General features: G+C 48.0%; 1 protein-coding gene and 1 non-coding gene across 4 annotated transcripts; both read left to right on the top strand.

The window, feature by feature from the left end:
* The first annotated feature begins 6,241 nt into the window (after window positions 1–6,241).
* AP5S1 (adaptor related protein complex 5 subunit sigma 1) lies at window positions 6,242–14,366 on the top strand. Of its 3 annotated transcripts, none has more exons than XM_053573889.1 (3): window positions 6,242–6,354; window positions 7,251–7,442; window positions 10,018–14,366. In XM_053573889.1, the coding sequence occupies exons 2-3, from the start codon at window positions 7,267–7,269 to the stop codon at window positions 10,439–10,441; spliced, it is 600 nt and encodes a 199-aa protein (XP_053429864.1). In that variant the 5' UTR covers window positions 6,242–6,354; window positions 7,251–7,266; the 3' UTR covers window positions 10,442–14,366. The 3 variants fall into 3 exon arrangements, with proteins under 3 accessions (XP_053429864.1, XP_053429862.1, XP_053429863.1); XM_053573887.1 differs by lacking the exon at window positions 6,242–6,354 and adding an exon at window positions 6,507–6,645; XM_053573888.1 differs by lacking the exon at window positions 6,242–6,354 and adding an exon at window positions 6,962–7,098.
* On the top strand, window positions 11,075–11,181 carry LOC128574283 (U6 spliceosomal RNA). The gene has a single exon (XR_008376660.1). It is a non-coding gene; the product is annotated as a U6 spliceosomal RNA (small nuclear RNA).
* Window positions 14,367–19,653: the final 5,287 nt, after the last annotated feature.

Genomic DNA, 19,653 nt, shown 5'->3' with positions numbered 1-19,653 from the left:
TTTAATCCACCCAATTTCAGTCTGCCTTGATTCTCAAAAAAAGCACATCCAGCCAGGTAAGTGGCTCACACCTGAAATCCTTGTATTCTAGAAGGCTGAAGTGGGAGGATTAAGAGAATGGCTTGAGCTCAGGAGTTCAAGACCAGGCTGAGCAAAGCGAGATCCCATCTCTACTAAAAATAGAAAAATATCCTGGGTGTGGTGTTGGGTGCCTGTAGTCCCAGCTACTCAGGAGGCTGAGGCCAGAGGACTGTTTGAGCCCAGAAATTTGAGGTTGCTGTAAGTTAGGCTGAGGCCATAGCACTCTAACCCAAACACAGAGCAAGACTGTTTCAAAACAAACAACCCTCCCCCACCAATGCTTTTCTTTCTCCTTTTCTTCTACTTTGTTTTCCTACTGTTCTCTTCTTCTACTTTGATTTTTGGGAAATGGCTAGACCCCCTTATCAGGGAGGATTTTTTTGTTTGTTTTAGAGACAGGGTCTTGGCTCTTGCTGAGGCTGGTCTTGAACTCATGAGCTCAAGCAATCCATCTGCCTCAGCCTCCCAAAGTGCTAGGATTATACGCAGGAGGCACTGTTGGATTCCACCTAAGTGTCCTCCCCACATCCAGAAGCAGGTGATGGTGATTGGTCTGGCCTGAGAGCTTGGGTTCTATAAAGATCATCAATGAGGCCAGGTGTGGCAGTGAACCTGTAGTCCCAGCTGCTAGGGAGGCTAAGGCAAAAGAATTGTCTGAGTCCAGGAGTTCCAGGCTGTAGCATACCTATAACTGTGATTGTGAGTAGCCACTACATTCCACCTTGGAAAACATAATATCCAATCTCTTTTTGTTTTGTTTTGAGACAAAGTCTCAAGCTGTCACCTGGGTGGAGTGCTGTGGCGTCATAGCTCACAGCAACCTCCAACTCTTGGGCTCAAGTGATCCTCTTGCCTCAGTTTTTCTATTTTTAGTAGAAAAATAGAAATCTAGATGGCGGTTTGGTGGAGACAGAGAATGGAAAAGCTGTTTGAGTGGCCCATGAAAGGCTCCCAGAGTGAGGCCATCTCTCTGAGGTGGCTCATGGAGGTGCTCACCTTTGCTCAGGCTGGTCTTTTTGTGTGTGTGTGACAGTCTATGTCACCCTTGTTAGTGTGTGGTGTCACAGCTCCCAGCAACCTCAAACTCTTGGGCTTAAGCGATTCTCTTGCCTCAGTCTCCTGAGTAGCTGGGACTATAGGCACCTGCCAGAACACCCAGCTATTTTTTTGTTGCAATTGTCATTGTTGATTTTAGCTGGCCCAGGCTGGATTCAAACCCACCGGCCTCGGTGTACGTGGCCAACGCCCTACCCACTGAGCTATGGGTGCCACTTTTTTTTTTTAAAAGAATTATCAATGAGGGTTTTAAGTTGTCAAAAATCAGTGGGACTGTCTGGGGGAGAGGAAGCTCCCTATCTGGAGGGGACTCGAGAGTTGGTACTGGTATCCAGGAGAAGCAGCAGAACTTATCAGGCTTGAATGTCCATCAGAGGTCCAGGACCTGGCTTGGGTTGGTGGGGAATAGAACTCACTTTCCAAATTGAATCAGTATCAGTCACTGCATGCACACACCCAGTGGTGGACACCAAAGGGGTCTGAAAGGCAAGCTGCAGAGAAGTGGAGGGGCCAGAGAGAAGCTGCAGTCAACCCCCAACTTGGAGGACTGCTGAGAAGAGCAGGGCTGGGGCATGTGGTGGTGGTCTCTCTGTCATAGTCAGAAAGGTAAAGCTCCAGGGAGGTGCAGCCCCATCCAGGCAGGTGGGCTGTCACAAATCCAGCAACCTGTCTCCTTCAAGCTTCTCTAGGGTTTTTTTTTTTTTTTTGTAGCGCTTTATTTAATTTTATTTAACTCCTTCTCACTTTCTCTCTCTCCCTCTAACATCTGCACCTATTGTGTGCCCAGCCCTGCCACAAGCTCTGGGCTAATGCTTATAAAAGCTTTGCTCAAGTGCACATGCTCACACATCAACCCAACACACTCCGATTCCTTTGTTCTATTTTCAGGGCAGTTCTGGTAACTTCAGGATGTACAACCTGTCCCTACAGCCCCTGAGCTACCACTAGACCCAGAAAGCCCCACCTGTCTTTCTGGTTCAGATCAAGTATCCCTTCCTGGTACATTCCCCTGTCTGCCTCTGGATTAACGGTTGCATAGATATATATATATTTGTATATATATGTATATATATATATTTTTTTTGAGACAGAGTCTCACTTTGTTGGCTTCGGTAAAGCGCCATGGCGTCATAGCTCACAGCAACCTCAAACTCTTGGGCTCAAGCGATTCTCTTGTCTCAGCCTCCTGAGTAGCTGGGATTACGGGTGCCCACAACATCCAGCTATTTTTAGGGGCAGGGTCTCGCTCTTGCTCAGGCTGGTCTTGAACCTGTGAGCTCAGGCAATCCACCCGCCTCAGCCTCCCAGAGTGTTAGGATTACAAAGCATGATCCACCACACCCAGCCATTGCCAATATTTATTGCCAAAAAGGTTGGGGGTCACTGCTGTAAATAAAGGAGGAAGATCATAGGACCCTGAGTCCAGGAAGGCTGGTTTCTTCCCACCATCTGCATTTGCTATAATCTAGTCCTCACATCCATAATGCCCTTCCTGCCAGCTGAACTCCCTACCTCTTCAGAAAGCCCAGTTCAGATGCTACCTACTCCATAAGGTCTTCCCAGATTGCTTCTCTAGGGTCCTTCCACTCCTGAATCTGTTAGTATTCTCTCTTGACTCCCTCCTGCCTTGGCATTGCACCTGTCTGCAAAGAGGGTGCTGGAGACTAAGCACCCAGAAAACTTGCCCAGCAGAAACAGAAAATACTGAGCACATGAATAAATTGTGCATTCTCCCTTCCTTTCAGGCCATGTGCATTCTTTGCAATCTTGAGTTCAGGTACTCCCCCAATTTCTCTTACCTCTAGCTGGCTGGTGTCAGGAGCAGAGCTCAAGCCCCAGCTACCTTCCACTTGGCACTGTGCTAACATTGGCCACATCAGGGAGCACCTGAGCCCACCTAATCATCTGTCAAATGAGAGGCTGCGCTAAAAATCTTAAGCATGTCCTAATTCAAGGCTTGTATCTTTCTAGCGCAGGGGAAGGATTCTATCACTTTTATACCTCACAGTTTAAAAACAGACTTCAGGCTGGGCATGTTGGCTCACACCTGCAATTCTAGCATTCTGAGAGGCCAAGGTGACTTGATTGCTTGAGCTCAGGAGTAGGGAGTTCAGCCTGAACAAGAGCGAGACCCAGTTTCTACTAAAAGTAGAAAAATTAGCTGGGTGTCGTGTAGTCCTACCAACTGAGGAGGCTGAGGCAAGAGGATTGTTTAAGCCCAGGAGTTTGAGGTTGCTGTGAAGTATGATGCCAAGGCACTCTGGCAGGGTGACAGAGTGAGACTCTTAAGAAAAAAAAAAAAGCAGACTTCAAAGAAGTAATTTAATGGAATTGTAGCAGCCATGGATGGACTCGAATGTTATATTAAAATGACCAATGTAGGAGAGGGAAAGTGGACCTGTCGCTCTGAACTAGCTGGGGTTTCCATTTTTATTAAAGCTTTTGTTTAATTAAACACACAGAAAAGTATATATATATATATTTTTTTTGTAGAGACAGAGTCTCACTGTACCGCCCTCGGGTAGAGTGCCATGACTTCACACAGCTCACAGCAACCTCCAACTCTTGGGCTTACGCGATTCTCTTGCGTCAGCCTCCCAAGCAGCTGGGACTACAGGCGCCCGCCACCCTCGGCATATGGGGCCGGTTCCCTACTCACTGAGCCATAGGCACCTCCCTGGGGCTGGGTTTGAACCCGCCACCTCTGGCATACGGGACCAGCACCCCACTCCTTTGAGCCACAGGTGCCGCCCGAGTATATACGTATCTTAAGTGTCCAACTTGGTCAATATTTTTGCCATGAGAACACATCCATGTAATCACCACTAGAATGTCAATGTCCCCAAAGTACCCTCATGCCCCTCCAGTCATGACCACCATTCTGACTTATAACTGTGCAGCAGGGCTTGCCTAGATTTGGACCTTTTCTGTTAATGCAGTCACCTGGCATGAACACTTTTGTGACGGGCTTCTTTCCCTTAACATCATGTCCATAAGACTGATTCATGTAGTGTGGTATCGGTGGTTGTTCTCTTCATTGTCATATAGTATCCCCACCTATGAATACACTATTTATCCACTCCATAGACAATAGGTGTTTGGGTAGTTTCCAGTTTTGGACAATTAAGAATATACTGTGAAGGATGGACACAGATTGTGGCTCATGCCTGCAACCTAGCACTCTGGGAGGCTGAGATGGGTGAATTGCCTGAGCTCATGGCTTTGAGACCAAGCTGAGCAAGAGCAAGGCCCTGTTTCTAAAAATAGTCAGGCGTTGTGGCTGAGGCAAGATCCACTCTACCAAGGGCAACAAAGAGAGACTCTGTCACCAAAAAAAAAAAAAAAAAACACTGTGAAGAATGTTCTATACATGCCTCTTGGTAAGTAACCCCCCATTTCACTCAGGAGTGGCACTGCTGGGTCACAGAGCAGCATGATCATCGGACACTGCTGGGTTGCCTGTTTTAGATGATGTTAGACCTGGCATGGATGGATGTTCCCACAGCACACAACACATAAGGACTCCCAAGAAGTGAAGGTTGGGCCCAGAAGGGATCTCACAAGACACACCTACAAGTAGCCTCAGAAGAGGCCTCCACTCTGCTGCCTGCCCCAAATCCCCATTCCACACAAGGCTGAGGAAGCCCTCCATGGTACTAACTCTATCTGCGTCCACTACCATCCTCTATATTAGTGGCCTCTCACTGCTTTCTCCTCCATGCACCCCACAGGAGGCCAGCCCTCTAGTGGTCAGGAACCTGATGTGGACTCACTGACTAAGTGGACAAGAACCAGAATACCATGTTCCAGATGCTGGGTGGCCCCCAGCAACCAGAACTCTCTGCCAGCTCTCTGTTGTAATCAACTGGCAGACACAAGTCCTATCTGATTGATAGTGACTGGGGACCAGGAATAGAGCCAGTATCACTCCCAAGCCTTGGAGGTGAGGCCCCACAGTGTCTCTGAGCCCACCCCACCACCTACAAATATATATAGTGTGGGATCCGTGGTCAAAATGTCTACATGCTTTGGCTGGCCCCTGCCACCTCCTTCAGCCTCCTTTCAACCACCCCTTATCCTACCCAGCTCCTATGTCCTAAGGAGCCTGGAGTATACTTGCTCAGAGGGCCTTGCCTCCATTATCTCCTGGGTGGGAAGATGGGCACCATGACCACTGCTGTCAGACCCTCACAAGGGTGCAAAGGGAACAGCTAAATGCCAAGGGGCAGCCTGAGCAGGAAGGCTTCCTCCTGTTTTGATCTAGCACAGTGGAAGGGCAAAAAGGGGAGAGGAAAAGGGGTTCTAGGCTGAGGGAACAGCCATTTACTTGCCAAGATAAAGGATGTGTACCTTTGTTTGGAGAGGAGGGGAAGGAGCAGGCAGGGCTCTGGCAGGCCTGGAGAGATCCCAAACAATTCCAAGTTGGTGATCTTACCCCACTGCAAGGCTCTGGAGTTGGTGCCTGGCAATGTCCCATTCAACACTTTAAAGTATAAACCTCTTCACTGCACCTCTAACGACCTCCCCCAAAGGGAAGTCAAGGAAGGAGCTTGTCGAAAGTGGGAGTGTGAAAAGAAAAACTAGTTAGCCTACCAAGCGTTCCCTCTGGTGATATTATAAAGGGGTTCACTGGAGCCCAACAAAGTTGACTTACCTGTCGGGGACACATAGCCAGCGATGGGGTTGGGACCATAGTTTGAATCATTCTACGCCGAACCGAGCCCCAGCCTTTACTCGCTGCGGTAGCCCACAACTCAGAATCAGCGCTAAACTGCCTAAATACGCCTATTTCCCTCCAAAGACAGGATATCCATGGGTAAAGCCCAGGAATCTACAGGTGCCCTTGTAATCTCACGCATATTGGCCAGTCTGAAAATTCAGCCCTTCAACTGCCGGCCCTAGCGCAGCTGCTCGGCCCAAACCTGGGCCCACCAACCACCCACGAGCCTCACAAGGCTGGCATGCGACGCAGGGCGGCCGAATCCCGCACTTGGGCTACAATTCCGCAGCCGACCTCTTCCGGAATAACCACGTGCCGGGTCACCGTCGGGCCGCTGCGCCCCCTGGCGGCTACCGGGGTCTGGAGCTCGGGAGTCGGCTTGTCCAGGGCTTTGAGCCGGGACTCTGCGTGCTCGGACCGGGAGTGACCGGCGTGGCCTCCGCCCGCAGTTCGGAGCCGGAAGGTCCTCGGCCCGATGAAGCTCGCCTGTGCCCGAGGTACCGGTGTCCTAACACACCTCCCGCGCCCAACAACCGAGGAACCGCACCCGGAGTGAGCGCTCCGCCCACCTCGGCTACATCGGCTCCTGCGCGCGCCCGGGACCGGCGTGCGCAGGCGCTCACGGGCCACGCAGCCGCCATTGCTTTCCAGCCACCGTTCGGAGGTGGTTGTTGGCAGTCCGGTAACCGGGAAGAAAGGTTGAGTGCTACGCCTCGACGACAGCGCCTCGGAGCTGCAGGGGCAGCACACACAGGGCAGGGTGTCCCGTTTAGGCCTGACTGACTGGAGTAAGGAACTACAATCCCCGAAGTGCATTGGGCCGGGGGGTTGCGGGCAGTGACGTAAGCGGTCTTGGCCACCACCAAGTCTCCGTGGTGGGGGTCGCGATGGCGAGTACTGATGACGCGCTGTTGTACCGCTGGAGGTTCGCTGGAGGTCGGCGCCAAGGCAAAAAACAAGATTCTTGTCTAGCCCATAGTCCATATATAAATGTTCCCTGTTGCCCTAATAATGCTCTTTATGGAAACTGCCTTTTCTTGGTTCCCATTCAGCTGTCAGGTCTCTTTAGGCTCCTTAAGTCCAGAGCAGCTCCTCAGATTTTCCATGACTCTCATGACCTTGATGCTTTTGAAGGTTCCTGCCCGGTTGTTTTGTGGAACGAGGTTTAGGGTTGTCTGAGGTTCCTTCACCACTAGACTGTTAACGTGATGCTGATCTGATGCTGTTATTCAGAGGCTGCGGTATGTCTTGGATGGGTGAGGAGGTTCTCAGTGTCTACCCACACTGGCCTCTGAACATACTCTCTGGTCTTATTAGGCCAGGCTCTTCCTGTGGGTGCTTCCTCTGCTGGGTTTTCATTCTTTACCTCACCAAGGACTCTGACTTCTCATAGCACCTGCCCTGGAGCCATGGTCCATGCCTTCCTCATCCACACCTTGAGGGCCCCTTGTGCTGAGAACTCAGCCTTTTGCCGAGTGCTGTATTCCTGCGTCTTTGGCACTGAGAAGTCACCTGATGACCCACGGCCACATGGTGCTGAGAGGGACAGGCTTCTCCGCAAGGAGCAGATTTTGGCGGTGGCCAGGTAATTACACAGCCCAGCCCTAGGCATTTTGGGTACAAGAGGACTTAGAAGCAGTCCTCTTCTTTAAAGAAAGTTTTAAAGAGGCTTCTGTAGTTGTTAATAAGTGTTATATGAAAAAGGATTAAAAGAATAATAATGCTGTTGTTATTATGGCTAGCATTTATTGGGTCTGTAACTATGTGTTAAGTATTTATGTTCTGAGCATTTTATGTATATTGACTCATTTAATTCTCATAACAATTTTTTGAGGTAGGTACAGTTATCATCTTCACCTTACAGATGAGTAAACTGAAGTATAGAATGTTTAAGGAACATAACTTGCCCAAGGTTATACAGCTAGAAAGTGGCAGGCCTGAGAAGTGAGTGTAGGCAGGCAAACCCAGTACAGACTAAACATACTTTGCATTGCAGGACCCCTCAGGGCCTTTATTATCCCTGTAGACTTTATTAATCTTTTTTTTTTTTTTTTGAGACAGAGCCTCAAGCTGTCGCCCTGGGTAGAGTGCTGTGGCATCACAGCTCACAGCAACCTCCAACTCCTGGGCTCAAGCAATTCTCCTGCCTCTGCCTCCCAAGTAGCTGGGACTATAGGCACCTGCCACAACGCCCGGCTATTTTTTGGTTGCAGCCATTGTTGTTTGGCAACCCGGCTGGATTTGAACCCGCCAGCTTAGGTGTATGTGGCTGGCACCTTAGCTGCTTGAGCCACAGGTGCCAAGCCAACTTTATTAATCTTTAAGGAAGAGAGAAAATGTGGTACATGGGAACTCTATACTCAGGGCCTCCAGAGAGCCTAGGTTCCAGAGCACAGTTTGGACAATACTGTTTCAGACTAGAATAGCTAGCCTAGGACCACCCATTCCCAGACCCAGACAGAACTGGCAGGTGCTACAGTCTCTCAGCCCCTTTGCATTCTGTGTGAAGGATTACTGTGCTGGGTAGTCTTGTCTTCCCCTCCTCTTCTCCTCCTCCTCTTCCTATACTTTGTCTTCCTCCCCTTGCTCCTCTTCCTTGTCCCTGCCTCCCCTTCCTCCTCCTCCCCCCTTTGTTCTTCCTCCTCCCCTTCCTGTTCTGCCCCTTCCTCTTCCCTTTCCTCTTCCTCCTCTTCCCCCTCTTCCCCTTCCCCCTCACGCTTCTCTTCCCCACCCTCCTTTCCCCCTTCTTACCCCCTCCTCCTTCCTCTGCCCAGGCTAGAGTGCTGTGGCACCAGCCTAGCTCCCCCTGCCCCTTTGTTTTTCTTGTCCTTCCTCTTCCTGTAGCACAGAAAACCAAACAAATGCCTTTAATACTAGCCTGTGAGCCAGCATGGTGGCTCATGCATGTAATAGGAGGCCAAAGTGGGTGGATTGCTTGAGCTCCGGAGTTCAAGACTAGCTTGAGCATGAGTGAGACCCTGAATCTATTAAAAATAGAAAACCTAGGGGCGGCGCCTGTGGCTCAGTGAGTAGGGCGCCGGCCCCATGTGCCGAGGGTGGGGGGTTCAAGCCCAGCCCCAGCCAAACTGCAACAACAACAACAAAAAAAAGCCGGGCGTTGTGGTGGGCGCCTGTAGTCCCAGCTGCTCGGGAGGCTGAGGCAAGAGAATCACGTAAGCCCAAGAGTTAGAGGTTGCTGTGAGCCATGTGACGCCACGGCACTCTACCCGAGGGTGGTACAGTGAGACTCTGTCTCTACAAAAAAAAAAAAGTAGAAAACCTAGCTGGGTGCTATGGCGGGTGCCTATAGTCCCAGCTGCTCAGGTAGGCTGAGGCAAGATGATCACTTGAGCCCAAGAGTTTGAGGTTATTGCTTGTTTGGGTTTTTTGGTTTTTTTTTTTTTTTCTGGAGATAGACTAACTGTGTCACCCTTGGTAGAGGGCTGTGGCATCACAGCTCACAGCAACCTCAAATTCTTGGTCTTAAGTGATTCTCTTGCCTCAGCCTTACATGTAGCTGGGACTATAGGCGCCCACCACAACGCCTGGCTAGAGTTTGAAGTTATTGTGAGCTATGACACCATGGTACTCTATCCAGGGTGACAGAGTGAGATTCTATCTCAAAAGAAAAAAGAAAAGCCTGTGCATAGCCCAAACTGGAAGGTGATTCAGGAAGCATCAAAGGGAGCTTTCAGAAGCCTTGATAATCAAGTGGAATATCTGTTTTCCTTGGAGAAGGTTGCGGGATGGGCAGAAGATGGAGATGGTAGAATAGCCCAGGTTGGGCAATGCCATTTATTCTCCTTGGTGTTGAGGAAGCCTCTGTGGAACAGATGGGGGTGAGATCTCTTCCTCAGTATCCCTTTCTAGTCCACAGAGCTGGGTTCAAAACCTGCCTTCTCTTGGCCACGTGGAGTAAACTGGTTCAGGGTTTGGAGGCAATTACTTGGTTTTCTATCTAGACTCTTAATTCCTGGCTGTATGCCCCTGGGTAGGTCACCTTAGTTTCTCTCAGCTTCATTTTTCTCACCTGAGACGTGGAGAAAATGGTAGCTCCCAGCACTGGGGTGTTCATGAGTATGACAAGTATCTGAGTGTGTGCTGCCAGGATGGCCACGCCAGCCTGTCACTCATCAGCCTGATTTGCCCATTGTCTCCAGGCAGGTGGAGTCAATGTGCCAGCTGCAGCAGCAGGCATCTGGCAGACCCCCCATGGACCAGCCCCAATCCTCAGATGAGCCAGTGCCTCTGCATGAGGCTCCATGTGGGGCCTTCCGCCTGGCTGCAGGAGACCCCTTCCAGGAGCCTCGGACAGTGGTGTGGCTGGGCGCGCTCTCATTAGGCTTCGCCCTGGTGCTGGATGCCCACGAGAACCTGTTGCTGGCTGAGCGCACGCTCCGGCTGTTGGCTCGCCTCCTCCTTGACCACCTCCGACTGCTGGCCCCTGGTGCCAACCTCTTGCTGCGGGCTGATCGCATCGAGGGCATCCTCACCCGTTTCCTGCCCCATGGTCAGCTGATTTTCCTCAATGAGCAGTTCGTCCAGGCCCTGGAGAAGGAATTTAGCGTTGCTTGGCCCCGCTGATTCCTTGTCAGAATGGGACTTCCTGAGAGGGCAAAGTGGAAGGACAGAGGCTGGACACAGCCAGGTGAAGGGTGACAATTGCCTCCTGCCCAGTGTGTTCCCAGCTCTGATGTGCTGCCACACCTGGGACAAGTAGGCTGCACAGAGGGTAGAGGAGATGATGTGTCTGTCCTCAGGTTGGTGGAAGCACAGAACGTCCTGAGCCTAGAGCCACCATGTGACTTTCAGACGGCTGTGTTGTGTCGGCCATGCCTGTCCTTAATCTGGCCTCAACAGCTGCTTCTGTGGGAGCTGTCAGGAGGAGCTGCCAGGAACTTAGTCCACTGTCTCCTTCCAAACTCAGCCTTTGCAACACGGAAGGGGTCTCAGAGAACTGTGCATGCACCTTGGCAGGCCCCGGCCCCTGCCTTTGTGTCTACTTAGGCAGTATCATCAAGGATTTTGTCAGCAAGGGCCTGCTTGGTGTCCAGCCCCACCACAGTTCAGAAATGCATGAGTCATTCAGCAGGATTCTGTAGCTCCTTCTGTGCCAAGCCCATGCCCACGCAGCAGGTCTCAGATAAGATCATCACAGCCTTCCCTCATCTGCAGGGAGAGAAGGTACCATCAGATGAATGCAAGAGATCTGGTCCGGTGCTCGCTTCGGCAGCACATATACTAAAATTGGAACGATACAGAAAAGATTAGCATGGCCCCTGCGCAAGGATGACACGCAAATTCGTGAAGCGTTCCATATTTAAAAAAAAAAAAGAGAGAGATCTGGTCCGATGACATTGTCTTTCTCATTTTGAATTAAAAGCGCTGGATGTATGATTTCACCTTCTCTTTCTGTGAATTTGATGAATGCAATCTGCTCTTACTAGAGAGCACCTCTAGATGGGCCCCAAGCTGGGCATCTGAGCCCTTGTGGTCAAATGTCCCCCTAAGAGGCTATTCCATCCCTTGTCCTCCATCTCCCTCTGTCTCTGTATGTGCCTCTCTTGGATGGTGGTGCTATGACAAGGCTTGGTGCAGGTGCTTTATGTGGGAGGTGATGCCAGGAAGCAGGAGGGCATCCCATGCAGGTGCCTCATCAAGCTCATCAGGCCGTGGGTGGCAGCTGGTGTTCTGGGGGAGGGGGGTGTGGGTGTGGATGTGACTGTGTAGTCAGTGGTTGTGGGCTGATCCCAGGGTACTTACATTCCCTGTTTTTTTCTGCCCTTAGGCAGTGTGGGGTTGGGCCTGTCTGCACCTTAATGAGGCCCAGTGGGGTACGAGTTAGGTACTGAACACTGATTATTAGGAGGTCTTTAATCAGCGGCTACTAGTGATGTTTTAAAATTATTCAGTTGGGAAAAAACTCAGTTTTATGCCCATTTTCGTGAGCTGCCTGTTAACAAGGAGGGTGGAGATTTCTTGGTATCAGCAGAATGAACCTCCCAGGGGGTCAGGGTGCAGGTGTCAGCCTATTTGGTTCTTGCCATGAGTCATTTGCCTTTTGGCACCCAGGATAGACCCACCATATCCACTTAGGAGGTACATCGATGATAAGTCTGTAGCCAAGGCCACCAGCCATGCCAGGCCTTCCACCACCACTGTCACTGTCACTGAGTCTACACCTCCTTATCTATCTTAAGGTTCCACAAATTATCCCATGACATTGAACACCTAAAGGGACATGAGTCTGTGTGGCCAAGCCACACCACCGGAAATGTTCTACAGGTTCCCAGTGGGAACGCCCCTGCCCTGTACTGCTGCTGTCCTGGGGCTGCTCCTGTCCTCACTCCAGGCTGGCAATCCTGGCAGACCAGCCATGTTCTCCCAGAGACAGGCCCTTCTGGCCTCAGTGGAAAGATTCACACTTGCTGGTCTAAATTCTTTTCTGCCTGTATTTCAAACTGAACGTAAAAAAGAGGTTAAGACCCTGCTTCTTGCAGTCTGTGGAAGTTAAGGTTAGGTGTGACTTGTGGCCTTGGTTCCCTTTGGGGGAGAAACATGCACAGAGAGCGGCAGAGTCTGAGACTATGCCCTGGGCTCCTGGGCCCTTGGTCTCCTGGTCTCTCTTGCTCTGAATGCCCCACTGGACCAGGGTTTCCTTAACCCCATGAGCTCCCCCACACCCTCCCTGCATTCTCCCACTCCACTGCAGCTTCTTACCTCATACTCACTGAGCCTGCCACTCTGCTGGGCGCTACGCAGGGTGCAGAGATGTCCCCAGGATTCTAGGAGATAAAGGTATGCTGGATGACTGAAGACCAGCAAGATTTGGTTATACCTGAACTGATGCTTTCATTGTCCAGAGGAGGAAAAGGGGGCACCTTAGTGAAGAAGACTCAGCAAAGAAGCCAGAATTTAGGACTAAAATTATGATTGTGACAGACCAAACTTGCTTCCCTTTCCAAGCCTCCTCCCTCTCCACTCCCTGCCCCAAGCCACACAACCCTCCTTCCCTGAAAATGCTGGTGACTTTGAGCAGCTGGTGTTGATACCAGAGCACCTCCATGAATGCTTCTGGGACAATAGAAAGATGACAGAAGGGAGGGGAGCTAGGGCATGGGGAGCTCAACTGAGGGAGAAGGGGGTCATAAGTTTCAAGCTAGAAGTGGCCTGGGCACATGTGGGTCACTAGTTGGAAGGGGGGTGGGCCCTGGGACAGAGTCACCATATCTCCTTTAAAGCAGGGTGGTTTTATTCTAGCCCTGGAGCACTGCACACTGCTATTTAGTATCCCTCAGGGCTCAATCTTTCCTTTTCCTTTTTTTTTTTTTTTTTAAATAGAGGCAGGGTCTTGCTGTTGCTCAGGCTGGTCTTGAACTCCTGAGCTCAAGCAGTACTCCCGCCTCAGCCTCCCAGCATGCTAGGATTACAGGCATGAGCCATTGCAACTGGCCTTAATCTTTCCTTTTAAACACTTACATATTTTATTGTAAATGCAGTTAACAAATTTTGTTGGCAAGATACAACACTAAGTGACCCCTTTATCAAAGTTCTTTATGTTTATTCCTGCAATGGAAGTGGCCTTGACTGTTTTTTTTGTTTGTTTGTTTGTTTTTGAGACAGAGTCTCACTATGTCGTCCTTGGTAGAGTGCCATGGCGTCATGGCTCACAGCAACCTCAAACTCTTGGTCTTAAGTGATTCTCTTGCTTCAGCCTCCCAAGTAGCTGGGACTACAGGCACCTGCCACAACACCCAGCTTTTTATTTGTTGTTGTTGTAGTTGTCGTTGTTTAGCAGGACCAGGCCGGGCTCAAACCCACCAGCCTCAGTGTATGTGGCCAGCGCCCTAATCCAGCATCCTGGGTTATGGAAGCCTAACCTTTGACTGCGTATTTTTCTTAAGGAGTCTTTGTTAACTTTTAGAGCAATTTTAGGTTCACAGCAAAATTGAGCAGAATGTGCAAAGGGTTCATAGTTCTTCCCCACCCTCATACATGCGCAAGCCTCCCTGTTATCAACACTAGGCACCAGAGTGGTACAAGTGATGAACATACACTGGCAACTCATTATCACCCAAGTCTGTAGTTTACACTAGCGTTCACTCTGTGTTGTGTATTCTGTTGGTTTGGACAAACGCATAATGGTATATATCCACCACTGTGGATCTGCATCATTCAGAATAGTTTCATTGCCCTAAAATCCATGTTCCACCTATTCATCCCTCCCAGCCCCGAACCACAGGCAGCCACTGATCTTTTTTACTGTCTCCGTAGTTTTGCATTTTCCAGAATGTCTTATCATTGAAATCACATGGTAAGTAGTCTTTTCAGATCAGCTTCTTTCACTTAGTGATAGCCTTTAAGGTTCCTCCATGTCTTTTTGTGGCTTGATTGCCAATTTTTTAAAGAATGCTGAAAGATATTTCATTGTGCAGATGTGCCAAAGTTTATTCATTCACCTACTGAAGGACATTTTGGTTGCTCCCAAGTTTTGGGAATTATGAATAAAGCTGCTAGAAACATTCATGAGCAAGTTTATTTATTTTTTATTGTTGGGGAATCATCGAGGGTACAATGAGCCAGGTTATACTGCTTGCATTTACTGGGTGAAGTCCCTCTATTAGTAGTGTCCTGCCCCCAAGAGGTGTCACACACCATAGCCCCACATCCCCTTTCTCCTTCCCTCTCTCCCCCCCCTTTCCCCGCCCTCCACACGGACTAGCATCAATTGTCCTCATATCAGAATTGAGTACATTGGATTCTTGCTTCTCCATTCTTGTGATGCTTTGCTAAGAAGAATGTATTTCAACTCCATCCAAATTAATATAAAAGATGTAAAGTCACTGTCCTTTTTAATGGCTATATAGTATTCCATGGTATACATACACCACAGCTTGTTAATCCATTCCTAGATTGGTGGGCATTTAGGTTGTTTCCACAGTTCGGCAATTGTAAATTGAGCTGCAATCATGAGCAAGTTTTTGTGTGCACGTAAGTTTTCAACTCCTTTGAAATACCAAGAGGTCTGATTCCTGGATCCCAAGGTAAGAGTGTGCTTAATTTTGTAAGAAACTGCCAAACTGTCTTCCAAATTAGCTATACTGTCTGGCATTCTTGTCAGTGACAAATGAGAGTTTCTGTGGCTCCACATCCTCTCAAGCATTTGGTGTCAGTGTTTTAGATTTTGGCCATTGTAATAGGTGTGTAGTGGTCTCTCATTGTTATTTAAATTTGCCATTCCCTAATGACATATGATGTCCTCCATAGTTTTTTTTTTTTTGAGACAGAGTTTCACTATATTGCCCTGGGTAGAGTGTGATGGCATCACAGTTCACAGCAACCTTGGGCTTAAGCAATTCTCTTGCCTCAGCCTCCCAAGTAGCTGGGACTACAGGCGCCCACCACAATGCCCTGCCATTTTTTTTTTTTTGCTGCAGTTGTCATTGTTGTTTTAGCTGTGTTCAAACCTGCCAGCCTCCATGAATATGGCCAGCGCCCTACCCACCGAACTATAGGCGCCGCCAAGCAATAGATTTTTGTACATTAACTTTGCATCTTGCAACCTTACTATAGTCACAAGTTGTTTTTTTTTTTTTTTTTTGTCAGTTTTTTCAAGTTTTCTACATTAGTTAGTACTTTTGGTACAGTGCTAAAAAGGAGTGGTTAGAGGGGACATCCTTGCCTTGTTCCTGATCTATTTGGAAAAGCTTTTACTTTCTTATTAAGTTTTTTGTAGGTTTCTTTGTAGACGTTCTTTATCAAGCTGTGAAAGTTCCTCTCTATTCCTAGTTAGCTGAGAATTCTTACTACAAAGGATTAATGAATTTTGTCACATCCTTTTTCTGTTTTATTGATATGATCATGTGATTTTGCTTGATTAGCCTATTGATAGATTATATTAATTGATTTTCAAATGTTGAACCAGCCTTACATATCTGGGATAAGTCTCAGTTGGTCATGGTATATAATTCTCCTTATACATTGCTGGATTTGATTTGCTACTACTTTCTTGAGGATTTTGCATCTATGTTCATGAGAGATATTGGCCTGTAGTTTCCCTCACACACACACCCCTTTTTTTTTTGTAGATAGAGCTCACTCTGTTGTCTAGGATAGAGTGCTGTGGCATCAGCCTAGCTCACAGCAACCTCAGACCCCTGGGTTCAAGCAATCCTCCTGCCTTACCCTTTGTAGTAGCTGGGACTACAGGTGCCCTCCACAATGCCCTAATGGCTGGCCTGTGGTTTTCTTGTAATGTCTTCATATAGTTTTTTGTTTTGTTTTGTTTTTTTGAGACAGAGCCTCAAGCTGTCATCCTGGGTAGAGTGTCGTGGCATCACAGCTCACAGCAAACTCAAACTCCTGGGCTCCAGCGATTCTCCTGCCTCAGCCTCCCAAGTAGCTGCGACTACAGATACCTGCCACAATGCCTGGCTATTTTTTGGTGGCAGCCATCATTGTTTGGTGGCCCAGGCTGGATTCGAACCCGCCAGCTCAGGGTGTATGTGGCTGGCGCCTTAGCTGCTTGAGCCAGGCACTGAGCCATTCGTGTGGTTTTGGTATTAGGAAAATGCTGGCCTCGTAGAGTAAGTTAGGAAGTCTTCCCCTCTGCATTTCCCCTCTGGAAGAGATTGTAGAGAATTGGTATAATTCTTTCCTTAATCGTTTGGTAGTATTAATCAGTGAACCCATCTGGACCATCTTGTGTTTTTTAAATGTTTAAGTTTTTTTGTTTGTTTGTTTGTTTTTAAGATAGGCTCTTACTTTGCTGCCTGGGCTGGAGTACAAGTGGGGTCATAGTAGCTCATTGCAGCCTCGAACGCCTAGGCTCAAGCAAAGCAATTCTCCTGTCCCAGCTTCCCAAGTAGCTATGGCTACAGGCATGTGCCACTACATCCCACTAAATGTTTATTTTTTTTAATTAAATTTTATTTTCTAGACTGGGTGTCGTGGCTCACGCCTGTAATCCTAGCACTCTGGGAGGCTGGGGTGGGCAGATTGCTTAAACTCGGGAGTTTGAGACCAGCCTGAGCAAGAGTGAGACCCCATCTCTACTAAAATAGAAAAATTAGCTGGGTATTGTGATGGGTGCCTATAGTCCCAACTACTTTGGAGGCTGAGGCAGGAGAATTGCCTTAGCCCTAGAGTTTGAGGTTGCTGTGAGCTACAATGATGCCACTATACTCTACCCAGGGTGACAGAGTGAGACCCTGTCTTTAAAAAAAAGCATATATATATATACACACACACATATATATATGTATTTACGCACACATACACACATTCACACACACATATTCTAAATAGGTAATATATTCACAGGTTGGAAATCAAAATGATGATTTTCCCTGAAACACTTGCTCCTACGTCTGTCCCCATGCACCCTTTTCCCTCACATCCCCATGACTAATGGTTTTCTAGGCTTCCCACACATCTTTCTAGTCTTTCTTTATACAAATACAAGCTTATATGCACATGTGTTCTGAGTCACTCCCCGTGCCTGCTGTTTTGTATGCAGTGGGTAGCCGTTACACAGTTCTGCACTTGCTCTTTACACTCACAGGTGTCTCCTAGAGATCCTTTTTTTTTTTTGAGACAGAATCTAAAGCTGTCACCCTGGGTAGAGTGTCTTGGTGTCACAGCTCACAGCAACCTCCAACTCTTTGGCTTAAGCGATTCTCTTGCCTCAGCCTCCCGAGCAGCTGGGACTACAGGTGCCCGCCACAACGCCCGGCTAACTTCTTTTCATTCTTACTCTGTGTGGATAGATTATGGTGCATTAAACCTAAAAGTTACTGTGAATTGTTTCACATTTACAAAAATGTGCTTAGATATATGATGAGTATCTAAGCATCCATCATTCAATTTAACAAAAACTAGAATTAACTCACTGATTTCTGCTTTGATTTTCACTACTTCCTTCATTTTGTTATCTGGTTTTTGTTTTGTTTTGTTGCCCAGTCTAGGATTCTGTAGCCTCAGCCTAGCTCTCAGCAACCTCAAACTCCTGGGCTTAAGTGATCCTCCTGCCTCAGCCTCCTGAGTAACCAGGTGCCTACTGCAATGCCTGGCTAATTCTTCTATTTTTACAGAGAAAGTGTCCTGCTCTTGTTCAGGCTGGTCTCAGTTAATCTACCCGCCTTTGCCTCCCAGAGTGTTAGGATTATGGGGTGAGCCACAGCACCCAGCCTAGTTTATCATTTCTATTTCCTATTGAGTTGGGAGGAATTATGTTGTTTCTCTTTTGTTTTCTACATTGTGACCAACACCTGACCCATAGAAAGCACCCAATATATATTGAACAAATAAATGAAAAAATGAATGAATGGATGGTTCATGGGAGATCCTTGGCAGGGATGCTATAATATTACCATAAAACAACCTTTCCTTTCTCCTGGGAAGCAGATAATAACAATAAACTGTGTCTCTTATCTTTCAAGGGTGATACTCCCATGACCCACGTCCCTTTCCCAGAAGATAAAAGTGCAAGTTCAGCAAAGGAGGCAGGGGTGTAGTGCCTGTAAGTTTATTGTTGCAAGCCACCCTGTATTCAGTGGTTGTGCTGGCTTGCTTTCTACTTGGCTGTTAATGAATAAGAATGATCTTTCTCCTCAGTGATTTGGAAGAGATTAGAGCTATGATTGGGCATTACCACAGGCCCATGGTTTCTACCCTCACAGAAGACAAGTATGAAAGCAGTCAGAATTCCTTTCCTCTCTGAAACAGTCACCAAGATTTACAATGTGTAGCAGAGGTCATAATGACATCTTCTGGGTCCACCCCAATTGTAACTTAGCTATACCAGGTTAAGAGTCCAGAGTTGTCTGAGTGGCAAAGACTCCACCTGAAGCCAGGGAGTGGGAGCAGTGTTGCTATCTGGGTATTGCTTGGGATTGATATACTAGATGAGAAATTAGAGGACATTAAAACTCTTTGACAGGTATCTGATTTATGTAGCCCTGGAATGTCCGTGTCATAAACACAAGGTAAGTCCTGGCTGAGAGGACACTTCACTGGCTCAGAGAGGTCCTCAGATAGATGACTGGGAAATAAAACTGACGAAGAAAAATCAATAATTTTCAACCTCCATGAATAATAAGTTAATAAATAAAATGAAAGGAAAGATCCCAACTAGGATAAAGACCAAAAATATAAAATACCTAGGATTAGGCAGAATTAGAAACACATAAGGTCCATACCAGGGGTAGGGAATCTGTGGCCTTCTAGGTCCTAACTGCAGCCTTTGAACTGATCTTTTAATTTTTATTAATACAATTTTGTTCATCTGTTATATTTTTAGTTTATTTTTAAAATGAACATATTTAAAATACTGAAGAATAAAATAAGTTTCAAAGAAATTATCCTCCCCTGGGCGGCGCCTGTGGCTCAGTCGGTAAGGCGCCGGCCCCACATACCGAGGTTGGCGGGTTCAAACCCGGCCCCGGCTGAACTGCAACCAAAAAATAGCTGGGCATGGTGGCGGGCTCCTGTCTTCCCAGCTACTCGGGAGGCTGAGGCAAGAGAATCGCTTAAGCCCAGGAGTTGGAAGTTGCTGTGAGCTGTGTGATGCCATGGCACTCTACCCGAAGGGCATAAAGTGACACTCTGTCTCTACAAAAAAAAAAAAAAAAGAAAAGAAATTATCCTCCCAAATTGTCTGGAACAATTAGAACATTAGCAAGCCCTAAAGGGCTAAATTGAGGGCTGCTACACTCATGATGTACTTCTAACTTCCCCCACCTGACTGGCACCACTACTGCATGAGGCTGGTTGGTGTGAGTTTATGGGGTCGAGTT

Source organism: Nycticebus coucang, chromosome 21, assembly GCF_027406575.1.
Source record: "Nycticebus coucang isolate mNycCou1 chromosome 21, mNycCou1.pri, whole genome shotgun sequence".
NCBI lineage: Eukaryota > Metazoa > Chordata > Mammalia > Primates > Lorisidae > Nycticebus > Nycticebus coucang.
The sequence above is the reverse complement of the archived record's forward strand: the minus strand, read 5'-3'. Positions and strand labels throughout refer to the sequence as shown.

What these genes read in the sequence shown, in the direction of transcription:
- AP5S1 (XM_053573889.1), top strand. Translation starts at nt 7,267, where the DNA reads ATGGTCCATGCCTTCCTCATCCACACCTTGAGGGCCCCTTGTGCTGAG. An exon ending in CAGATTTTGGCGGTGGCCAG is followed by an intron (nt 7,443 to 10,017) that starts GTAATTACACAG and finishes CATTGTCTCCAG; the next exon opens with GCAGGTGGAGTCAATGTGCC.